General features: G+C 35.4%; 2 protein-coding genes across 2 annotated transcripts; both read right to left on the reverse strand.

Annotated features, from left to right (window-relative positions):
* Positions 1–3,839: 3,839 nt before the first annotated feature.
* Positions 3,840–6,440, reverse strand: LOC132644570 (uncharacterized). Its single transcript, XM_060361160.1, has 3 exons — positions 5,157–6,440; positions 4,064–4,984; positions 3,840–3,976 (listed from the first exon to the last, which is right to left on the reverse strand). Exons 1-2 carry the CDS (start codon positions 6,438–6,440, stop codon positions 4,256–4,258), a joined length of 2,013 nt encoding a protein of 670 aa, XP_060217143.1. The 3' UTR covers positions 3,840–3,976; positions 4,064–4,255.
* A 2,949-nt stretch (positions 6,441–9,389) lies between these two features.
* LOC132598524 (hydrophobic protein RCI2B) lies at positions 9,390–10,773 on the reverse strand. Its single transcript, XM_060311452.1, has 3 exons — positions 10,616–10,773; positions 9,875–9,978; positions 9,390–9,679 (listed from the first exon to the last, which is right to left on the reverse strand). Exons 1-2 carry the CDS (start codon positions 10,694–10,696, stop codon positions 9,895–9,897), a joined length of 165 nt encoding a protein of 54 aa, XP_060167435.1. The 5' UTR covers positions 10,697–10,773; the 3' UTR covers positions 9,390–9,679; positions 9,875–9,894.
* Between the last annotated feature and the right edge of the window lie 5,111 nt (positions 10,774–15,884).

Genomic DNA, 15,884 nt, shown 5'->3' on the forward strand with positions numbered 1-15,884 from the left:
CCAAGCTCGCACGGTTTTCCCCAAAAGGCCTCACGTCATTAAGAGTATCCAACTCCTTATAAATAGCTCCCTTTTCTTTTCAGCTATCAATTTGGTACTTTGTTCGCACACCCAACAATCTCCCCCTCGAACTAAGTTCCACGTGACTCATTATCATACCACGAGTCAGAGATTCAACATATCTGTGTGCCATTCACATTGTCAGAGTATTTACGGTCACCGAAGCCCAAAGGCCGGGCCCCACTTCACACTCCACCATCTTCATACTTGTCCCGCCAAACCATTGACTCTGATACCAGTTGTGGGGCTAAAACGGTCCAAAGATACTCTTAACATGATGTGATATTGTCTGCTTTGGGCCAAGCCCGCACGGTTTTCCCCAAAAGGCCTCACATCATTAAGAGTATCCAACTCCATAAACGACTCCCTTTTCTTTTCAGCTATCAATGTGGTACTTTGTTCGCACACCCAACATTTAAGAAAGAAGAGAAAACTTTTAAACTTGTGGTGTTAAATGAGTCGCATACAAAATCATTGAATAAAGGTAAATTGTTTCCATATATAGAAATAGGTCATTCTTTTTGGCACGGACTAATAAGCAAATAGATTCACATAAGTAGTATACTTTCGGGTAATACAAAAGGTGAAAATAGTAAGAATAGTTGAATCACGCTATTACGTAGTACTATTTAAAAAAAATTGTTTTATTACATGGGGATAGGGTAAGAGGAAATGGGGGAGGGGATTACAACGTGGGATTCGAACCCTCACTAACAAGGTGAAAGTTCAGGCAGCCAACCAACTGAGCTACTAGATTCCTACTACATAGTACTATTAAAGATATGCAACAAGTAAATTGTATACACATAAATGTACAACGTACACACCTGCTGAATATTTTGTAAAGATTTCCCCCTAAATATATATGGAGTGTAATATTTTTTAAAAGGGAAAAGGGTCAAAAATATCCCTCTACTTTAAGAAAAGGGCTAAAAATATCCTCCGAACTTATTTTGGGTTAAAAATACCCTTTCGATTACGAAACTTTTCACCTATGCCCTTCTGTTAACAAAACCGTCCAATGCCCCAAAAGAACCCAAAATTTTGACCCGACCTGAATTGTACCCGACCCAAATAAAATAAAACCCCTTAGCTTCCAAACACGACTCAAACCTTCATCAACATCAGAGAGGGAGAGAACACTGTAGAGAGAGAAAAGTGGCGGTTCCATCTTTCTACTAGGGTTCCGCCGATTTGCTCTATTACAACACCATAAAGGTATGATTCTTTAACTACCCACCTTCTATTAAGTGTATTTCTCTTCATTTGCTGTAAGTTTTTGAAGTTTTGATGAGGTAGGGTTTTTTCTAAATGGGTTCCTAAGTTATTGTTTGATTAATGGTTTCTAATTTTTGTTAATTTCCCAGTAGGAGTTATTCGATTTATTTGTCTTCAATCAATTACGGGAAATGTTTGAAACAGTAGCTAACTTTGAGAGTCTAGACTTGGAAGATTTTGCTGGCACAGTGAGTGGACATTTTATATTCTTCCTAGAACAATGAGATTTTCACTTCTGTATGTTGTCCATGCTTTTCTTTCTTCTTTTTTGTAAACCACTTATGGTATTAGGCACACAATTAACACATAGATGCTTCAATAACTTTATATGTTTAGTTGTTATCTTATATTTGGATTATCTTTTAATTAATCTTTTTTTTTTGTTTATTCGTTTATATCGATTTCAGATTATTTAAGATGGTTTTGGTTGATTTGGTGTTTCACCATGGTGGTGTATGGATAAGAGAACCTTTAGCAGGGGCACTAGTTTTACGAATAGACAATGTAATTTCGGCATTAAAGCTACCCCGCAACTCTGCAAAATGTCGCAAAATAGTTGTTCGTCGCAAAGGATGTGCAATTGTGGTTTGGTTGCAAAAATTTGACATCCACCACTCCTGCTAATCCGGGAATAAGATTTTTCAGATGTCCTCATCCAGATGTATGTCCATTTAAAAGTTTTGTTTTTCAGTTTCGGTGAACTGATTTTATATCGATTAATCAATTAATCTCTTTTTATGTTTTTATATTGTTGCTAATCTAATTTTGATTGTTGTCGACAACATTCCTCATGTGGATATTGGGAATGGGAAGACCAAGCTTTCCCGGAGAAAGCTTACATACGAAATTTAGAGGAGTTGTTGAAAGACGTCAAGATTAAACGGGACGTTTTGAAGATTGAAATGGTCAATTTGAAGCGTGAAAGTGACAATTTGAAGAATGAAAGGGATTTTTTTGTCGGAAGTGGTTGCTACCTTGGAGGCTACTAATGAGTTGGAAACGAACAAAGCTAGGACATTTGAGGAGAAGTATTCTAAGGTGAAATTCAACCTTATGATTTCATGGGCTGATTTTGTTGGGATTTTGGTCGCATTGATGACAAAGTGAATTTCGAGATGTAGTGTTAGTTGTTAGTTTTTTTATGAAGCTAATATGTATGTGTAGTAGTTGAGAAGAACCGATGGTAGTTGTTTTCTCTTGTTTTTATCTTGGAGGTGTAGTGAATGTAATAATTTGGATGTAATGTTTGTAAGGTCCTTGTTTGTAATGTATGGATGTGGAACCTACAAAGGTCTATTTGTTTCATCTTTCCGGACAAAGGTTACTGATAAAGTGCCATTTCAATGCTATACATGAACACTAATGAATATTTTATCATTCATGAACACTAATGAATATTTTATCATTCATGAACACTAATGAGTATCCAAGAGAATTACACGTGATTAAGAGATTTTTTTTTTAGCTTACCAATGACCTAAGTCCTATACTACACTATGAACCTCTTCTCGTTTTTTTGCTATAGCTGATCAAATAATAGTGTTTGTAGTAATGAACAAACCAATTCCAAATTCCAGCTAAGTTCACCTGATAACCAATTTCTCTAATGACTCAACTGTAATAATACACAAACAAGAAGAACAAAATCAGTTTGTGACAAAGCTGCCTCATCAATATCACATTAGCTTGAGCTTTCTCACACACATCAATATCACATTAGCTTGACAATGTGCTGATCACCAACTGAACCAAAATAAGACACTAAACCAAAATAAATCAGTAGTATACTTGAACCAGATCAACAACCAACTGAACCAAAATAGAAGGAAAAAGCATTATACTAACAACTTCATATATTAATTGGGCAGCAAATCTAAAAGTTTGTTCATTACATGAGGGATGTCATGTTATAACCCCAAAAAGATGCAACAAAAAGTGATAAAAGGACATCCCATTGCCACAATCAACTACTGAACCATGATCGCTAAGTTTGTGCCATCAACAACACTAATTACATCAATGAAAGTTTTAAAGTTTTCACAAAAATACACCAAGTTTCAGTTGGTACATAACTCCTTCACTGTTGTGCCTTCCCATTACCCTTCCTTGCCTTAATTTTCTCCACTCTCATCTGCTCTGTCTGTCTTCCAATAAGAGATATATTACCATTCGATGAGAGACCTTTTGGTGCATACAACTCACTTGGTTTGCTTAAACCTCTAGCATCACCAATGAAGCTGATTTGTCTTGATCCAGTTAGTATGGGTTGCTTCTGTCTTTGTTAGAGTCTAGACTTCAACTCTGACACACCTCTTGGCCTCAAAGGTAGATCTTCTTCAAGTTCAAGTCCAGGATATTCAAAATCATGATCGCTAGGGGATGGATCAAATATGGACTGACTAGGTTGTGGAGCTGACAAGGGCAAGTCATCCACTGTTGCAATATCAAGGAATATAAGAGGTCCTTCATCCACAACTTCTTCATCGACTAGTCTCATTTGTATGTTCATTGGTTGCTTGTCCTTGCTTGGCCACTTCATTGGTTGTTTGTTCTTGCTTGGTCTCTTCATTGGCTTCTTGTCCTTCTTACCCTTCAACTGGCCACTCTTAGAAGTGCCTTCACCATTCATTTTGTCCAACTGATAAAAGAAGAAGAAAATTAAAGTGCTAAAAAAATCATATCACATTCTAAAACAATTGACTACTAATTTAAATAGAAAGATTACCTTTCCACAACCCCTAGCATTATGTCCAATAAGTCCACAAGTTGAACATGTCATAACTCTTCCTTTCCTTAGTGCAACCCACCCAGTTTGCCTCTTAAGTGCTTCATCTTTGTCTCTTTTTCTTTTCTCTCTAGGTCTGCCAGCCATGTTTACCAAAGGTGGTGGTTCCATTGCTTCTGCTGGATCTATTTTCTAGAACTTTGGTCCTGGAACTGGTTGTAACTTGTGATGATAAGTCAAGAGATATGCTTCTTTTGAGTACCACCAGTGGATCTCTTTCAAGGGATCAAGCTTCTTGTAATGAAGTGCCTTGATTGCATGGGGACATGGGATTCCAGTGAGGTCCCACACCCTGCAAGTGCACTTCTTAATAGACAAATTGACAATGTGCTTGTCATTCCCTTCACTCACCTCAAACCCATAATCCCCATTGAAATGTAAAGTACACCTAGTAGCAATCTTCTGAAATTCATTGTACATTTGTATAGATTCTGGACTCCATTCAGTAGCCCAAGTCAACACCTCTTCTTCATTGTTGCTCACCATCTCCATCACCTTTATTCTTATTTCCTCAAGCATCCCAATGATAGCTTTGTGTCTAGGTACCAATATCCAGGAGTTGAATGATTCAACCAAGTTGTTTTCCACTTTCTGATTCTTGCAAACTGTGTCAAAGAAAGTCCTACACCAAGTTTCTATTGGGTAATCCAACAAGTGGTCTTTGGCTTCTTCTGACAAATCACCCAATGTCTTCAGATGACCATCCAACTCCTCTCTATAGGTGCTCCATACACACCACCAAAGAACCTTAGTCATTTCTTTGGTTTTCTTCCCTTTCTTTCTCCAATTAGCTTCTATGTGTTTCACACAAAACCTATGCAAAGCAGCAGGTAGAGCTTGTTGGACTGCCTCAATTAGTCCCTGATTAAGAATCACAATTAAAAAAAATTAAGCCATATATAAACTTAAAACAGTGAACTGAAACAGTGCGTTGTTCAGCCAAAACAGTGAACTGAAGCAGTTCACTTCTAAGCAAAACAATCACTGTTTAAGTCATTAATATGAAGAAAAAAAAAGTAAAATAAATATTTACCTTTTGCATGTCTGAGACTAATGTGATCCCTTCTCCATTGTTGAAGTTTAGAGACTTCCCAAGCAATTCCAAGAACCAAAGCCAAGCAGCTTTGGTTTCTTTGTAAACAACAGCCCAAGCAATGGGATAAAAGTGGTTCATTGAGTCTTGAGCAACAGCAGTTAATATTTGACCTTTGGCTTTACCTTTCAAAAAGGTCCCATCCAAGCCAATAAAGGGTCTCAGTCCTGCTCTAAACCCCTTCTTCAGAGCATCAAAACAAATGTACATCCTCAAAAATCTTCGTTTGCCTTCTGCAAGTGCAGCTTTTGAAACCTTGAGGATGATATCACTTCCTGGATTACTCTCCTTCAAGGCATTTACATATCCAACAAGCTTTTTATAATCATCAACGAAACCACCTTCCAAATCTTCCAAAATCATTCTTTTGGCTCTCTTAGCCTTACCAAAGGAAGCATTAATGTTAAAAGTTGTTTTAAGATCAGCTCTCATATCTTTAATCTTATATTTGGGGTTACCTTGTACCTTTTCCTTGAAGTAGTATGCAATTGTATTTGCCTTAACACTATGGTTTTCAAAGGAAGGTTCACACTTATGTTCTCCTTTTAGTGTTTTCACACTAACACCAGCAACATTTTTTTCACCAGAAATTAGACACACAAAGTTGCATTCTTTTTTACAGGTATACCTAACCCTTAATGGATCACTTTTTTTCAAAGTAAAATTATAACCATGGCACAATGCATATAAGCTCATGTATCTCCTACCTTCATCTATACCTTTGAATGTCATAAATTTGTGTAAGTCCTTATAATTAGACAACTTTGCATTGATTGTTCTATTTCTTTCTTTTGCAAAAGCCTCCATCTGTGCACTATCATAATCAGATTCATCAGCCCCATCATTACTACCATTATCAGTACCATAAGAGCTACAGTCTATAGCTGCATCATTAACCTTTATGTTCTCAACATCAACAGACAATTCATTATCCTCAACAGCAAATAGGTTTATCACATCAAACTCACCATTAACAAAAGACAATAATGTCCTAATCCCATCATCACCTTCTATTTCATAATATTTTCCAGAAGGGACAGACACAATCAGTTGTTGAACACCCACAAACCCTAAACTATTTTTGTATTCATTAACGATATCTATATAAGATAAGAGATCAGGATCATAACCTTCCCATTTGTGAACATTCTTCATAGAATATAGCAGTTTTGGATCTCTTATCCATACACCACCATGGTGAAATACCAAATCAACCAAAACCATCTTAAATAATCTGAAATCGATATAATTAAACGAATAAACAAAAAAAAAGATTAATTAAAAAGAAGTGAACTGCTTCAGAACTGATTAACCAAAACCATCTATGTGTTAATTGTGTGCCTAATACCATAAGTGGTTTACAAAAAAGAAGAAAGAAAAGCATGGACAACATACAGAAGTGAAAATCTCATTGTTCTAGGAAGAATATAAAATGTCCACTCACTGTGCCAGCAAAATCTTCCAAGTCTAGACTCTCAAAGTTAGCTACTGTTTCAAACATTTCCCGTAATTGATTGAAGACAAATAAATCGAATAACTCCTACTGGGAAATTAACAAAAATTAGAAACCATTAATCAAACAATAACTTAGGAACCCATTTAGAAAAAACCCTACCTCATCAAAACTTCAAAAACTTACAGCAAATGAAGAGAAATACACTTAATAGAAGGTGGGTAGTTAAAGAATCATACCTTTATGGTGTTGTAATAGAGCAAATCGGCGGAACCCTAGTAGAAAGATGGAACCGCCACTTTTCTCTCTCTACAGTGTTCTCTCCCTCTCTGATGTTGATGAAGGTTTGAGTCGTGTTTGGAAGCTAAGGGATTTTATTTTATTTGGGTCGGGTACAATTCAGGTCGGGTCAAAATTTTGGGTTCTTTTGGGGCATTGGACGGTTTTGTTAACAGAAGGGCATAGGTGAAAAGTTTCGTAATGGAAAGGGTATTTTTAACCCAAAATAAGTTCGGAGGATATTTTTAGCCCTTTTCTTAAAGTAGAGGGATATTTTTGACCCTTTTCCCTTTTTAAAATGAGTATTCCTTGCAATGGACCTCTTCTCAAATTTGCCTTGAACTTTTTCTGTTTGGTGTTTTGCTGGCATCATGAATCATGAATAGAGTATGTCCATTTCAAACTTTTGTCAACATGGTCAGCTGACTTTGAGTTACTTATTACTTCGTTGCATGTATTGCAGATGGCACGCTAGATGTTGCTTGATGGACACGGGATGGCTTTTAATGGTTGTTGTCCTGATTGCACACTCCCTGGGGATGATTGTCCGCTAAGTAAGCCTATCTATCTAAGATACTTTTCTGGGGCATTTTAAACTAGTACTAAATTGTAATTCACCATTCACATTTAAATGAGTTACCCCATATCTAATTTCGTGGATGGACTAAAGGGTTCTGTTTTCTAGATTGCATTTCCATAGTGCCTGATTCGTCCATACATTGTTATCCTTGAGATATGTTTTTTATGACATAATTAGTTATAGTTCATTTGATTTGGTGTAAATTGTAGAGAATAGCATTGGAAAGGGTACAATTTTTCAGATGCTACCCTGCATGCTTTCATATTGAAAACATGAATGTTCCTTAAAATTTAGCGTAGTATTCTGTACCAAACTGGTTCTTGAGGCATTATCGTCTGAAGCCTGAAGGTGGTGTTTTGTATATTGTTAGTTTCTCCTTCATCCTTGAAATTCACAAAATTCAAATATTTTTTGTCTCATTGGACCTCTAAGTCATACACCATATAGCATTAGGACTGGCGTTCAATTCTAGGCTCTTATCTCTTATTTTGGCATGTCTTACATCAACAGATAGTCTTTCAAGAGAGCTTCTTCTCCCTTTCGAATGCATATTCTTTAAGCTTAAGTGAACTTTCGAAGGGTTAGTTATAGAAAGAGACTTCGAAGACAGTAGTTAATATAGGGATATGTTAAGACATGTTACTTAAAATTATGGTGAAATATGTTCTTCATAAGCTGTAAAGTCAATTTAATTTGCCTTAGATCTTAGTATTCTCAGAGGACAATATTAAAAATCACGTGCCATGTGTTACAGAGAATTTCAGGATGTACTGCTGACTTAAATTTGGATAAATATTGTTAAGTACCAATTTGATTTATCCTTCGTTTTGAGATGCTTCTGATCAATAATTTATTTCTATGTTGCTTCTTTCGATGAAACTAGTGTCAATATATACTAGGCATAATACATAAATAGACTCTCAAATTTGATCTTATTTTTTAAGTATGCCCTTCAACTTTGGGTGTGCACAAGTAGGCACCTCAACTTGTCTCCACTTTGTCAGTTGAACACTTTAACTTACAAAATGATCATCTAGACACCTTCAAAATTATGTGTCACATTAGCTCCACGTCAGCATTTGTGTTTATGTGTTCAACTTTTTACAAGTTGAGGTATCTACTTGTGCATATCCAAAGTTGAAAGGCATACTTATAAAATGAAGTCAAGTTTTAGGGCCTATTTATGTATTATGCCTATATACTATTGAAGATGGAATCTTTAATAGTCTCATTGTATCACCATCCGTTAACTGCATCCTCAATGTTGCTTCTTTCGGTACTCCATGTTTTATATTATTCCTTTTCGTTAAACACTTCTAAGATAATACGATTGAGATCATGGGCTCGATAAAATTAGAACGATATAAAAAAAAAAAAATATGAGGCGCAGGGATAAAACGCACAAATCGAGAAATGGTCCAAATTTGAATAAAACAAATATTAACAATTGATATTTTGGTATCACATGTGGACACTGGCCAGTCTCCAATCACAATTGGTCACCAGCTCTCGAAATTTCGTTGTCTGTTTAAAGAAGAATAAAGCACAACGTACATCTGCCGACCTGGGTGCCTAATGTAGCGTAACGTAAAAGGATTTAAACTATAACTCAAAAAATATCTCAGCACCACCATTGTCGCTTACTGCTTTGATGATTGTGATTACAAGTTGTCCCCACTCCGCATTATTCTTCTCTTTATAAAATATAAAATTATGACTTATTACAAGATTAAGTTGATAATCATCATAAGGTTTGTGGATAAAATATGACACGTCGAAATATCCTACCTACCAAACCACCGTAGTTAGACTGCACAAGCAAACATATATAAGCCACATTTTAAAAAGAGAAACCGTAATATAATAGTACTGGAAATTATTGGTATATTCAATTCAATTAAAATAACAGAATGGAAGTCACATTACAATCCAAAGGACTTACAACCAATGTAATGAAGACCCTGGAACACATATCTTCAACACTCTATCCAAATTTCCCAATTGAATAACACAAGAAAGAATAACCAAAAAAAGAAAAAGAAAAATGAGGGGATAAACACACCATCAGAACTAACCAAGAATAAATTAAAAGCAGCTAGATACTCCATTAGCGGAGGTGAACATATTTAGTAATGGCCTTCACATATACACCTGTCAAACAAAGTAAAAATGGGAATTAGATACTCTTCCTATGTACATTATTGTATGAAATATATCTTCTAAGCAAATAGAAAGAATCTTCAAGCTGTTAGTTCTTTAAATGAATACTCCTCCAAACTAAAAAGAGAGAATTATCTTGTACCCTTTTTCTATTAGTGGAAAAAGATGAAATTTGAGAAAAATTACCATAGGGAAGGATATGATGATCACTTAGTGAGGACCCAAATGGCATAGATAATACCAGGTAGCCAACCAAAGAGAGTCAACAAAACACAGATCCAGAACTCCACCTGTTTCCCAACACAGAAATATTTAATAACGCTAACAGACCAATGCCGGGACCTTTTTTGTACAATTTTCAAATATTATTCGAACAAAGCATAATAAATAAAATTTTCACTTCCATTTATATCCTAAAACCACAACATTAAATTTTTACCTCACCTACCCTTAGCCCATGGGCCACCCTAAAACCAAAAAAGGGAGGGGGGGAATTGTCTGCAGTACTACGTTAACCGGGGGAAAGCGTTTTATTTAGTAGGCATATGAATTTCAATTAATCTAACTAGTGAATTCGAATATTAAATGTCCAACGTCAAAAATAAAAAGCAAGTTTAACAGGGGTAGAAACAAGGTAGAACGGAGTAAAATAGTGCTTCCCCCACCCCAACTTAAGTGCTTAATTTGATTAGGTATAAAGTTTAAAAAATAAAGAGAATCTTTCTAATTTTATGATCTTAAATAATTTAAGATATATATAATATACAGTATTAAAATGTTCTTTAAATCTTCTAGTTATAAACTTGTTATATAGGATGTTTGAATGAATAACTTACTAAATTACAAAAAAAAAAAAAAAAAAAAAAAAAACTCTTTTAGAAATACATAAAAAAAAAATATGATATTTAAATTGGGACAAGGGAGTACCTCGCAGCCAAACTTGAGGAAAACACCAAGAGGAGGCAGGAGGATGGCCAGAAGAATGTCTATGAATGTTGCTGTGCCCATTTTGTCCTTTTTCTTCTGATCAAATGCTAAATAAACAACAGATTTAGGGGTGCTTCAAATGTATTTTAAAATACAGGAGGAAATAGTTGCCCTATATATATAGCTAGGCTAAGAAGTACACGCGCAGCTCATCCTCATTTGGAGCGACACGTGGCATGGACCCATGTTTTCACCCTCTCACATGGAAAGTTTGGCGTTTACACTAGCGGTCTACCTCTAGTCCAGCTAACGCTAATGTCCTACTGTTGCTTTCACTTTACAATACTATACTTTACTCCGTATGAGACAGTAAGTTTGGGACTTTTAATTTACCTACGCGGAGCTAAAAATATTACCGACTTACTTTTAAATTTCGTCCATAAAAGTTATACTCCACAAGACAACTTGGTACGTGGTCTACTTTTGGTATACTATAAACAGAGGCAGATGCGAAGTATCAGTACTGAGTTTGAGTTTAGTATTTTCAATAAGGACATAATTTCTTTGTTAAATCTACAAAAATTGTAGTAAAAAATAATATATATGAACAATACATAATTATAAAAATACAATGAGTTTAATGCTAAAAATGCTAGAAGTTGAATCCATAAAGTTTAAATTCTAAATTCGTTTTTAAATATAAATGTATTCAATAGTAGATTAGTTAAGTTCGGATTCATGCCGGGACGCTCAACTACAGAAGCCATCCATCTTGTGAGGAGACTGGTGGAGCAGTATAGGGAGAGGAAGAGGGACTTACACATGGTATTCATTGACCTAGAAAAGGCTTACGACAAAGTTCCAAGAGAAATCCTATGGAGATGCTTGGAGGCTAAAGGTGTACCTGTGGCGTACATTAGGATGATCAAGGACATGTATGAGGGAGCCAAAACCAGGGTAAGGACAGTAGGAGGAGACTCAGAGCACTTTCCAGTTGTGATGGGGTTGCATCAAGGATCAGCTCTTAGTCCGTTCTTATTTGCCTTGGTGATGGATGGATTGACGCGGCAAATTCAAGGTGAGGTGCCATGGTGTATGCTTTTCGCGGATGACATAGTCCTGATCGATGAGACTCGTAGCGGAGTTAACGCTAAGCTGGAGGATTGGAGACAAACCCTGGAGTCTAAAGGGTTTAAGCTGAGTAGGACCAAGACAGAGTACTTAGAGTGTAAGTTTAGTGAAGCACCTCAAGAGGCTGGCTTGGAAGTGAGGCTTGGTACCCAAGTCATCCAGAAGAAAAGTAGTTTCAAGTATCTTGGGTCTATTATGCAAGGCAGCGGGGAGATTGACGATGATGTCACACATCGTATTGGGGCAGGGTGGATGAAATGGAGGCTTGCTTCTGGAGTGCTATGTGACAAGAAGGTGCCACCACAACTTAAGGGAAAGTTCTACAAAGTGGTGGTTAGACCGACTATGTTGTATGGGGCGGAGTGTTGGCCAGTTAAGGTTTCTCACGTTCAAAAGATGAAAGTTACTGAGATGAGAATGTTGAGATGGATGTGTGGCCACACCAGGAGTGACAGGATTAGGAATGAGGATATTCGGGACAAGGTGGGAGTGGCCTCGGTGGAAGACAAGATGCGAGAAGCGAGATTGAGATGGTTTGGGCATGTGAAGAGGAGAGACACGGATGCCCCCAGTGCGGAGGTGTGAGAGGTTGGCCATGGATGGTTTCAGACGAGGTAGGGGTAGGCCAAAGAAGTATTGGGGAGAGGTAATTAGACACGACATGGCGCAGTTACAGCTTACTGAGGACATGACCTTAGATAGGAGGGTTTGGAGGACCCATATTAGGGTAGAAGACTAGTAGATAGTCTCATTACCCTGCCTTATTAATAGTCGCATTATCGTAGTATAATTTCTTGTACTCTAATTTATGCTATTATCTGTTATTTCCCGTGCTTTGATTATTCTATGTTATCTGTGTCACTTGCGTTACTTCATTTCCATATCGCTTTGAATCTCTTAGCCGTATCTGACTTCTTTTTATGTTTTTATTGAGCCGAGGGTCTCTCGGAAACAGCCGTCCTACCTTGGTAGGAGTAAGGTCTGCGTACATTCTACCCTTCTCAGACCCCACGTTGTGAGATTTCATTGGGTTGTTGTTGTTGTTGTAGTAGATTAGTTAAATCACACTGTTATATACAACACATATACCTGCTAGAATTTTGTAAACGTTTTCTTTATCTATCATACTTTTGTCGGGCATTTAAACAACTAAAGTGTAATTCACCATTCACGTATAAATGAATTACCCCATCTCTAAATACTTACATGGATGGACTAAAGGGTTCTGTTTTCGAGATTGCATTTCCGTGGTGCCTGATTTGTCTATACATCCTTATCTTTGAGATGTGTTTTTTATGACATAATAGTTCATTTGATTTGGTGTAGAGTATTGTAGAGAATGGCATTATAAAGGATACAATCTTTCAGATGTTACAATGGATGCCAGTATCAAACTGCTTCTTGAGGCATTATCTTCTAACCTCACGGATGCTGTTCTGTATATTGTTAGTTTCTCCTTCATCCTTGAAATTCACAAAATTCAAATATTTTTTGTCTCAATGGACCTCTAAGTCATATACACCATATAGGGCATTAGGGCTCTGGCGGTCAAGTCTAATATCTTTTCTATGTGTTTGGCAAGTCTTACATGTGTCAACAGATAGTCTCCAAGACAGCTTCTTCTCCCTTTTGAATGCCTTATGCTTTTAGCTTGAGTGAAGTTTTTAAAGGATAGTTTTAGAAAGAGAACAGTTAACACAAGGATTGTTATACTAACATGTTACTTAAAATCATGGTGAAATATGTTCTTCATATAAGTTGTATAAGTCAAATTTATTTGCCATAGACCTTGGGAATATTAAAGTATCATGTGCCTGACTACGTCTTGCTATGACTAGCATGTACTGCTGAATCAATTTTGGATGAAAATTGTTAAAGGCCAATTTCATTTATCCTTTGTTTTTGAAACCTTTCTGATCTATAGGCTTCAAGTGCCACTTATGACTTCAATAAGTTTCCAGATACTGGATCTTTTTTAGAAAATCACAACTTCACTTTCCACACAGCACACAACAACTCATACTTGTGTTTCTCATCTATTAAAAATTTCCCTTTCCCTTTGTGGTCCTTTGAAGGGAAGACCAAAATATCAATTCTTACTAATATCCCATCAACCAATAATTTCCAACTGAAACATCTCCAATATTACAGGTTAAAAAGAATAACTGGCACTCGTAGCCACTGGCCAGTCACAAGTGGTCACCAGCTCTCGAAATTTCGTTTGTCTGTTTAAAGAAGGAGACATCACACCTAAATTGGAGACATCTGCCAACAAAGACTTGTAAATTTGGAGTCCGGAGCCAAAATGGCTTGTTTTTGGAGCTAATAGCCCCAAATAGGCTGCCTTTTTTTTTATACCACAATGGGTATTTCGTTGGATAACCAACGAAATATCCACACAACACTGTTCCGGTGCCGAACTAATAAGTTGCATTTCGCTACACTTGTAGTGAAATGTAACAATTTTTTTTTTTTTTTGCATTTCATTAGTATATCAATGAAATAGTATATATATTTTTTTTTTTTGTATTTCGTTTATTAAAAAACGAAATATGATTTTTTTTTAATTTCGTTCATATAAAAACGAAATTGGATTTTTTTTTTTTTTTTTTTTTTTGCATTTCGTTGATATATCAACGAAATAGTATATATTTTTATTTTTTTTGTATTTCATTTATTAAAAAACGAAATATGAATTTTTTTTTTATTTCGTTCATCTAAAAACGAAATTGGAAAATATATATATATATATATTGCATTTCGTTGGTAGATCAATGAAATAGGATAAAATATATATTTTTTTGTATTTCGTTGATATACCAACGAAATAGGAAATTATAATTTATTTATTTTTGCATTTCGTGTATTAAAAAACAAAATAGGATAAAAAAAATTGTATTTTTGTATTTCGTTTATATAAAAAAATAGGAAAATAATTTTATTTTCATTTCGTTTATATAAAAACGAAATAGGAATGCATATATATATATATATATATATTATTTCATTCATATACCAATGAAATAGGAATCCGGAGCCTAAAAGGTATAAAAATACACGATATAAACCAAAAGGGGGTAGCCAAAAATTTAGAGACCAAAACGGGTATAACGTGGACTGATCCACGTTATATCCCAAAAAAAAAATTCCATTGTCAAACATATTCACGGAAAAATTTAAAAAAAAAAAAAAAAGGTATAACGTGGACACTGCCACGTTATACAAATAATATGTGTAAAACGTGGACTGATCCACGTTATACAAAATTATTTGTATAACGTGGATCCGTCCACGTTATACATTTCATTAAATTTTTTCCCCCGGCGTTTTACAAATACTTTGTAAGACGTTGCCTCTATTTAAATCATATTCGGCTGTGTTTTTAATTAAAAAAATTATTGATTTTTTTAATTTTTAAAGCATATAGTTAATTTCAGTGATTAACTCAAATAAATATTTTAACACATGCAATAATTAAATATGTGTTATATATGCGAACAGAAATAAAAAATAAAATATAAGTTAAATAAACGTCACACATTAACTGAGTAGTAAATGTTAAATTACATACTAACTATTAATTAAGACATAACTTTATTTTGAATATAAATATAATTCTAAAAAATATAGGAGAAAAACTAGTTGTAAAATGGTCAAACTTTAGATGGTCATAACTTTGCGCTCGGACGTCCGTTTTACGCGTTTTTTTTTTGAACTTGCGTATTTTTTTGAGATCTACGCGCACAAACCGCCATAAGGCCGAGCCGATTTTTAAAAAAACACCTTTTATTCCATTCAATTTCAATTTTCTCCCAAATAGGCCTGAAATTTTCAGTTTTATGTAATTATAAGATGATGATACGCAATAGATTTCAACGTAAAAATCCCGAGGTAATGTAGCTCTGAATGTCAATTTCACTTCTGCGGTTTCAATTTTTGAAAATAAGGCTGACTAATTTTCTCGACATATAATGTTGACTAAAATAACCTTACGGTCAAACACTAAGTTTTTTCAAACAAAACCTACATCAGGTTCAATAGCGCGAACTACAACTAGAAGGAGGAATGAAATGGATATAGCTCCTCCTCGCATGGCTAGAAAATGTAGTACGTACAAGCAAACAGGTCATAACAAGAA

This window comes from Lycium barbarum, chromosome 6, assembly GCF_019175385.1.
Source record: "Lycium barbarum isolate Lr01 chromosome 6, ASM1917538v2, whole genome shotgun sequence".
NCBI lineage: Eukaryota > Viridiplantae > Streptophyta > Magnoliopsida > Solanales > Solanaceae > Lycium > Lycium barbarum.

Bases quoted from the DNA above. Each gene is read 5' to 3' on its own strand.
- LOC132644570 (XM_060361160.1), bottom strand. From the start codon at position 6,440: ATGGTTTTGGTTGATTTGGTATTTCACCATGGTGGTGTATGGATAAGA. The intron at 4,985-5,156 runs GTAAATATTTAT...ATTCTTAATCAG, and splicing joins TAGTCTCAGACATGCAAAAG to GGACTAATTGAGGCAGTCCA.
- LOC132598524 (XM_060311452.1), bottom strand. From the start codon at position 10,696: ATGGGCACAGCAACATTCATAGACATTCTTCTGGCCATCCTCCTGCCT. The intron at 9,979-10,615 runs GTACTCCCTTGT...GTTGGGAAACAG, and splicing joins TCCTCAAGTTTGGCTGCGAG to GTGGAGTTCTGGATCTGTGT.